This window comes from Galeopterus variegatus, unplaced genomic scaffold, assembly GCF_000696425.1.
Source record: "Galeopterus variegatus unplaced genomic scaffold, G_variegatus-3.0.2 Scaffold2485, whole genome shotgun sequence".
In the NCBI taxonomy this organism is placed as follows: Eukaryota; Metazoa; Chordata; class Mammalia; order Dermoptera; family Cynocephalidae; genus Galeopterus; species Galeopterus variegatus.
The window spans coordinates 128,125-136,780 of NW_007728596.1; the positions used below are offsets into that span (position 1 = coordinate 128,125).

General features: G+C 53.5%; 1 protein-coding gene across 1 annotated transcript in view; it reads right to left on the minus strand.

The window, feature by feature from the left end:
* The window catches only part of KIAA1522 (KIAA1522 ortholog), an 18,856-nt gene extending 11,329 nt beyond the window's left edge, over window positions 1-7,527 (minus strand). Inside the window, exon 1 of the mRNA XM_008581889.1 lies at window positions 7,437-7,527. Within this exon, the coding sequence (XP_008580111.1) occupies window positions 7,437-7,527 (91 nt within the window). The remainder of the gene's footprint in view (window positions 1-7,436) is intronic.
* Window positions 7,528-8,656: the final 1,129 nt, after the last annotated feature.

An 8,656-nucleotide genomic window follows, 5' to 3' on the forward strand; every position in this document is an offset into this window, starting at 1 on the left:
TTTTTTTTTTTTTTTTTTTTTTTTTTTTTTTTTTTTTTTTTTTTGGTGGCTGGCTGGTACAGGGATCTGAACCCTTGACCTTGGTGTTATACCACGCTCCAACCAGCTGCGCTAACCAGTCAGCCCACCTGTTCTCCCCTCTTAAGAAGGGTCAAGGGACCCCATCATCCCTACAAGTTAGAGGTTTCTTGACCATGTACCACCCCTCTCTCCCCCTTAGGTCTCCTTATCCCCACACAAACAGAAGAGAGCAGTAGACAACACTTGCAGGGTGATCGATTCATGCCAGGCACCATGCGAGATACTCGTGGAAGGCAAAACTTGTGGAGTCTCTGTCCTCATGGATCTTACAACAGCCTTCGAGGCCAGTACTCAAAGGTACTTTCCTAGTAATCAATCATGGACCTGTGAGGCTCAAGAGAGCTAGGTGACTTCCCAAGCTCTGACTAGCTCCAAAACTAGAGCCTTTTATAGTGCAGGACTGTCATCCTCAGCTTTCCCCTAACCAGGGAAACTTAAGAGCTGAGCTCCTGCCAAGTTGGGAATGGGAGAACATCAGCTCACAGAGGTCCCAGGCCCACAGGTAGCAGTCAAGCCACAGCTGCAAATAGAATCCAAAGCTCTCAGGCTTGATAATATCTGGTTGCCCCAGCAACACACCCCTTCCCCCACCCCCACCCCTGGGTCTACACACCTGTGGCTTGCTTGGGGAGGAGCTGAAGAACCTGAGTCTCAGGTGGGGCAATGCGGGGGAGCAGGCACCTCAGAAAGAAACTGAGGCCCAGAGGGTGCCCAAGACCACACTTAGTTCCAGGGCTTTCTGCCCCAGCACGGTCCAGAGGTGCCACCTGGAGCGGAGACCTTGAGGGAAGCTCACCACACAGCCTCCACCTACCCCACCTGCCGGAGGGAGGAGGAGGCTTCCGCATCTGAAGAAGACACCCTGCTCCCAGTCATGCCCCCCAACACACAGGGCACAACAGGAAGCACGTAAACAAGCTCCTGAGCTCAGACACAGTCCACCGGGGCAGGTACGTGGGCACACACCTCCAGAATGTCCCACTGGGGCCACCAACACAGTTGGGCAGTCGCAGTACCACATCCACAATGCACACCCAGGATACCATATTCCATGCCCTCCTCACCCACAAGCACAACTGCACAGACTCATACAGGGCCTGCCAAGTGGCTGCATGTACAGGAAGTCAGGTGCATGTACTCACCACTCAGGGGCTTTCCTGGCCTGGGGACAGGGAGGAATGGGGGAGGAGGGAGCTCGGGCCCCTCAAGGCCACACGCATGCGTGCGCACTGTCTTGGCAACAACCTCCATGGGATGAGGCCTCAACCTGCCCAATTCCAGAGCAAGGAGTGGGGGTGGTGGCACGCCCACAGCCGGGCAGGCCTGACTCAGGGGAGAGGAATGAGGGGGGAGGACACAGCTGTCCAGGTGGCCTTGCTCAGGAGCGGAACCCTCCAAGCTGATGGCGGCGGTAGGGGGACCACCACCTGCTCCTATCTTAACTGTCCCTGGCCAGCCAGGATTCAGGAAATTCAGAGGCCCTCAGTTTCAACCTTTCACTGTACAGGTAGACAAAGGCCTGGGTGGGCAGGGCCCTCCCCAGGTCACCTGTTTTAGAGGCAGTAGCAGAACCTAGAGCGTTTGTAGATTTTATTCCCATAGAGACAAGACAAAGGGAAATGAGCACAACAAACTTACAGGTGGAACACCTAACAAGAAAGCTGAAAGGCAGGAGGGAAGTTTCCTTTTTACAAATGTGCACAAGGAGGCTCAAGTGACTCACTTGCTCAAGGTCATCCAACCAGGAAGTGGCAGATCCCACATTTGAACCTGGGTCTCACTCCAAACACATTAGTGGTCCTAAGTCTGAGAAAGTTAATGAGTAAGAGGGACCACAGCCTCAGTCCCTACCCAAAGAAGGGAGAGCTCTGTACCCCACCTCTGCAAAAGAGAATCCCCCTCCTTCCTTCCTCCAGTGTCCAGCCCCACCCCAGCCAGGGCAGAGCTGACAGGCCGGTTCTAAGGTAAATATTGGGGGGCAGGGAGTGCTGGGGGCAGGGAGAGGAGGATCCCATCCCACAGGGTGCCCTGGGGGAACAGGCGGTAGTGCAGGGAGGAATTAGCTACAACAATATTAATAAACGTCATAATGAGTTTCGGGGCCAATATTTGCTCCCAACAATTACATAATAATCCCGTTCAGCCAGGGCACAATTCTGACTTTCCAAAGCCCTTTCCTTGATTCCTTCAAGGCATGATTATCCCCATTTTATGGATGCCAGAGAGGCAGCCACCATGAAGTTGGGAGAAGAAAGGGCTGGGAATCAAGAAGTCTGGATTGCAGACCCTGGACAAATGAATCAGTCTCTCTGGGTCTCAGTCACTTCATCTGTAAAGTGGGACTAATACCCACCTCATGGACTGCCTGGGAAAGTTAAAGAAAGCCACACAACAAAGAGTAAACACAAAGTGTTATAATCAGAGTGAGCCTCTGCCTTTCCAAGGTGTGGGAGTAGGGAAAGGGCCCTCAGTCCCTTCTGCCATTCCACTTACAACACAAGGATACAAAATTAGGTCTTTTTGGTGGCTGGCTGGTTCAGACATCTGCGATCTAACCAGCTGAGCTAACCAACCAGCCCAAAACTAGCATTTATTAGCTGCCAACTAAGGGAGACACACATGGTCTCACTAAATCCTCCTTGACATACAGAGGCACTCTCCAAGCAACAGTGACTTGCCCATGGTCAAACAGCTAGTAATGGCAGAGTCAGGATGTGAGTAAGCCTGGCTCTAACTGGCTGTGAAAACTTGTCCTTCCCAGGCCTCCTCTCCACCCACTTCCGGAGTTCTCTTCAAATCTCAAGTGGAGTTAAGGACCATTCAGATAAGGTCTGATAAGGGACACTTAACATCAGCTCCCTATCTCTCTTTAGTGACCTTGCCCTATCTGACAGCCCTAACCCCCTGTTTGGGAGGGAAGGGAATCCCAGGCCCAGACCATACATCTCACTGCGCTGGGAGTCAGTAGTCCTAAGTTTGAGCTCTCACTGCCCCTTAATTGTAGCATAATCCTGAGCCAGGAAAAGAAAGCCCTTTTCTGGGCCTCAGTTTCTTCATCTGTGACATGGGAGGGTTGGAGAGAGGATTTCCAAAGAGCCCTCAGCATGTATGACTCTGCCCCTAGAAGGAGGGCAGTGGTTCCCCACTTTGAGTTAGGGCCTTGGGAAGCAAGATGGTTCAGCTTATCTCAGATCCTTCAGATCACAGAGAGCGGGGCCAGCCCTTATCTGCAAACCCAGGGCTCCCACAAGCAAGTCCAGACACCAGGCAATTGGTCACAAGTCTCCCCCCAAGAAAGGAGAAGAGATATGGGGAGGGAGGGCAGCAGAGGAGAGGGTCTTCTCCCAGCTGTGGAACCTACCAAAGACCCAAGACTCTCCAGGAGGTGTGCTGGAGGGATGAAAAGAATTCCTGATGGTCTGAGTCCACCAGTTCCTTCCCTCTGTCTTCCTATCTGCAATATGGGAACAATCAGTCCAACCAGAAAGTCCACGCAAGTACAACTAGCAGTGCAACACATGAGATGAGGAGGTGGCGGCATGGTGGCCTGTTCTCTCTGGGCTCCCAATTCACATCCTCTACCATTCCCCCAACCTACCCAGGACCAAGTGCCCAGCTAGCCTGGGGAGGGGAGGGTTGGAGTGGATTCCTGAGTACAAGGCCAAACCATCCCAGCAGGTTACAGTGTCTTTCCAGCAATGGGGAGGCCCTGCCTCATGCACCCTCACCGTCCAAGGGCATTTGATCAACTCTTCCTTGAATCTTGGTTTTCCCTTCCTACTTCCCACCCGTTCCCTCTCTAAGTCCTTGCGGGCTTCAATGCTTAGTCCTCAACCTCTGCCCCTTGTCCACATGCTTCTTCTAATTATGTTCTCTATAGAGTGCAAATCCCCCGGGGCTTCAGACTTTCTTTGTCCAGAGGACACGGAGGCCCATCATAGGATGAAACCCATCTATCCCTAAACTGATAAAGGGCACAGGCTTTGTAATCTGACAGGTTTGAATCTGAATCAAGGCTCAGCCATCTCCTTGCTGTGAGGACTTGGGCAAGTGACTTCACTTCTCTGAGCTCCAGCTTCCTCATCTGTAAAATGGGGAGAAAAGCAGCTTCTCCCTTGTCAATCTGTTGGAGGACAGTCAGAGGAGAAACGAATTAACTGATATAAAAAGTTAGTGCAGGGCCTCATTTTTATCTCTGCTACCATGCCCCAGCCAAGCAGCCTCAAGCACAGAGTCTTCACAGCTCTCTCTAGCCCTCACTCCCCACATCTGATTAATCTCAGGTCCTATCAATTCTGCCACCTCCTATGAAGTGTCTGTGCAGCTTCCACTCCTTTCCACTCCCACAGCCCCACCCTGTCCCCAGCCCTCACCTCATCACCTCTCCCCTGGATTACTGCAATAGCCTCTGTGCTTCCACTCTCACCACCCCTCTCCCCAACCAGTCCTGCCAGCATCGGTGCTCCCGCCCTGGGGCCATCTTCCTAACACACTACTTTTGTAGACTCTTCCCTTGCTCCAGCACCTTCATTGGCTCCCTATGGCTGATAGACTCCTCTGTGCCCACCTTGCACTATCTCCCTCCTCCTCTCACAAACTAATCAAATGCATAAGTAGTCAAGCTCCAGTCCCACACCAAGGCCTATGAGAGCAGAGGCTGAGGCCAGAGAGGCCTTAGAATCATCAGCACAAGTAAAACCAAAGGGATTAGGGCCAGCCATGGCTCACTTGGGAGAGTGCGGTGCTGATAACACCAAGGCCACAGGTTTGAATCCCTAAATAGGGATGGCTGGTTCGCTCACTTGGAGAGCGTGGTGCTGACAACACCAAGTCAAGGGTTAAGATCCCCTTACCGGTCATCTTTTAAAAATATATAAAAATAAATAAACAAATAAAACCAAAGGGATTGAAGTTTACATTCACAATGGAACCTCTTCTCCTCTGAAACACAAGGATGGAGCCTCAACTGCTTTTCTCTCCAACCTTCATGCTCAGTCTCAACTCCATGCCTTTGCCCACAACCACATCCCACAGCTGAAAGAAATCCCCAGTCATCTTCTCTCCTTTAATCAACAATTCAGAACTAATTCCAATCCTGCAGTTACATCACAGACCAAATTAAGGCCACCTCTTCAGTTTTCTTTTTCTTTTTTTTTTTTTTTTTAAAGATGACCGGTAAGGGGAACTTAACCCTTGACTTGGTGTTGTCAGCACCACGCTCAGCCAGTGAGCTAACCGGCCATCCCTATATGGGATCCGAACCCGTGGCCTTGGTGTTATCAGCACCACACTCTCCCAAGTGAGCCACAGGCTGGCCCCACCTCTTCAGTTTTCTAAAGCTGATCCCAGCCCAGGAGACTTTTGATATATAACCTAGAATATTTCCCAGCCCCCACACTTCTGTGTTGCTTTGACATTGCTTTCTGCTTTTTTTTTTTTCTAAGAACACCTTAAAGCCTGGTTGACCCTTGAGTGGCAAGCAGGAGCTGGAAGCACACAAGGGTTGCTAGAAGCCCCAAGCCTCTTCCTCAAGGGCCAACAGGCAGGAGACTGTAAATGGACTTCTTATCCTCTCTCTCCCTTTGGTCACAAGTCTGGGCCCACAGTTGGTTCTGAGGAAACCATCAGATAGCCATCAGAGGGCAGATGGGGCCCGCAGCCCCATCGCCACTGCTCAGTGCAGATTCTAGTAGGAGAGACAGGTGGGCACAGCCAGAACTTTAGTGTTGCTGGGACAGAGGGTTACTGGAAGGTCCTGGAGTCTCTCAACACCCATCTTCTGAGGAATCTTCCAAGATCTTAATTAACCCTTTTTATATTGTTATTTTGCTTATCATCACTATTCTTCAAACCACCATAGGCAAATGACCTTGGACAAACCCCTCTTCTGTGGACCTCGGTCTTTTCATCCATGAAATGGCTAGCCAGAACTGTAAGGGTCCCAAGAAATCACCTAACCTAAGCCCCACTAATTTTATAAACAGGCCCCCTATAGAAGTCAGGGAGGTCCAGAGAAGTGAAGGAATCTGCCCAAGGTCACCAGAGCCTATAGCAGAGCCACAACGAGAACACAAGCTCCCTATTTCCCAGCCCAGGCTCTATCCATGGCCCCCTACATGCAGAGATGAGATCATCAGGCTCCCCGTTCTGAACCTCTAGGAATGTAAGCCATCCTGGGAATACATGGGTGGATTTTCCCACCACCTCCTCAGGGATTCCCTCACTCCCCCAGACCAGCAGGCACCCTTAGGGTCCTGCCTCTGTTGAAGACCCCCCACTTTGGGGTGGGGAGCACCAGGTTGAACCCACCCCCCTGCCCTCCCCCATCTCTGGATTCACCAGGTGAGAATACTAGGCACCCTCGATGGCCCCTCCTCCAGCACCCCCTGGGACTCTTGGGGATACAGTGAACTGCCGCACAACCTAGGGGAAACCAGGAATCCCATCTCTCAGCCTTGGGGTTAGAGGCCTTTCCCATTCCCTCCCCCATCCACCCCTGCAGGCTGGAATGCGACCCGCGGAGGGATCCCGCAGCACGCCGGGAAGGGCTACGTTCCAGCTCGGTGGCTGCATTGAAATGGGGGAGATGCGGCAGCGACCTCGGGGACCGCAGGAGGGAGTGACAGGGAGAGGCCGTGGTGGCGCGGGTGGGGGTGGGGAGGGAACCAAGAGAACCAGTCCGACTCCCGATCGCGCCAGATGGAGGCGGTCCCGAGCCTCCAGTCCCTGGTTTCCTGCTTCTCGCCTCCACCTTTGTCTCCCCTCCCTCCTGCAAACTTTCAGCCTGTTGGGGGCTAAGGCCTGGGGAACAAGTGTGTGTGCGCGAGTGGCTTAGCGTCTGCCTGCGGGCCCGAGTGTGAGTCCGGTTGGTTGTGCAGTTTTGAACCCGTGTGTATGTACATCTGTGTGCCTAAGAGGCTGGACAACTGTATCTACACGATTGATGTGTGTCTGTGATTGTGTGTCTGTGTGCTTGAAACTGAGCGTGGGTGTAGTTCGTGTGGCTGTGTAAACTGTATGCATAGGTACATGTACCTGTGTCTCAGGATCTGTGCGTCCGACATCGATGATGCGAGAGTGTGGGTGTGATTGTGCATGTGATTTTGTGTCTGCATGTCCATACCTGAGTGGGTGTTTGTATGTGACTGTGTAAACTGTGAACATGTACGTGTGTCCGCCCGTGGGTATTAGTGTGTACGTGTGTCTGTGTGCATGGGAGGGGTGGGGTATGTGCGGGGATTCCCGGCCCCACACTCACACCCACCAGGCCCCGGGAGGGGGCAGCAGCGGTGGCGACGGCTGCAGCAGGGAGACCCTCCTCTCCGCCTGCCCCGCCCCCACCCCCTGCCCCCTACCTGCGGGCCGCTTTGCCGACCGCCCGAATCGCCAGAAGCTGCGGACCCGGGGGCCACTGGGGGCCTTCCTCTTGTGGTGTGAGTTACCCATAGCGAGCGCGGGAGCCGGCGCGGGAACCCGAGCGCAACCCAGCCAGCCCGGCCGCCGGGCCCGCAGCCCCAGGAGGGAGGAAACAAGACGCGCGGGCGGACACCGCGATCGCCCCCAGCCCCAGCTAGGCCACGCCCCCGAGCTCTGCGGCCAATGGCCAGGCCGGGGGTGGAGCCGGTGGGGGCGGGGCCTAGCCTGTCCTGTCGGCTCCGCCCCTCCCGGGACCAGGGAGACCTGCTGAGCAGCCCAGCCCAGCCCAGAGCGCTACGGGGAAAGACCCGGCTGGTCCAGGTGATGCAGAGAGTCGTCCGCTCTCCCAGCCCAGGGGCCGTCTCTCAGAGGACTGCGGTAAAGCTGGGAGAACTAGGGGCCGGCCTCCAGACAGGCGGGGTCCGGAGCCCCGCTGCTGTAGGGCCCACCGGCCACCACCCCGTGAGTGTCACGTGCTTGTGTGTACAAATGTATCGAACTGACTGTATTTCTGTAATCATGGTGTTCAAAATAATAGTAGCACTTCTTTATTTAGTGCTTACTATGTGCCAGGCACTGTGCTAATCACTTTCATGCATTATTTCATTTCAGGCACTGTGCTAACCGCTTTCATGCATTACTTCATTTCATCCACAAAACAGTTCTGTAAGGTAAGTACTTTTATCATATCCATTTTTTTTTTTTTTTTTTGTCTTTTTCTGTGTCCGGCAACGGATCGCAACCCTCAGTGTCGCCCCCATACCGGACCGGGACGGCAACGGGATTGCAACCCTCGGTGTTGCCCCCGCGCCTCGCTCAGCCAGTGAGCGGGAACCGGTCTGTATGTGGGATCCGAACCCTCGGCGGGAGCGCAGCCATGCTTCTCAAGCGGCTCACTAGCGCAGTGCGCCACCGGGCCGGCCCTATCATATCCATTTTACAGAAGGGGAAATTGAGGTTCCTGGAAGTCAACTGACTAACCCAAAGTCAAACAGCATTAAGCTACAGAGTCAGGACTCAAATCCAGACTGACTCCAGTACCCACTGCTCCATGCCACCACCTCTCCACCTTATCTATGTCTCTGCATGACGTTGAAGGAGCAAATATAATTGCACGTTTGTGTGTAACTGTGTGCTTGAATGTGGCTGTGTAGTTGTG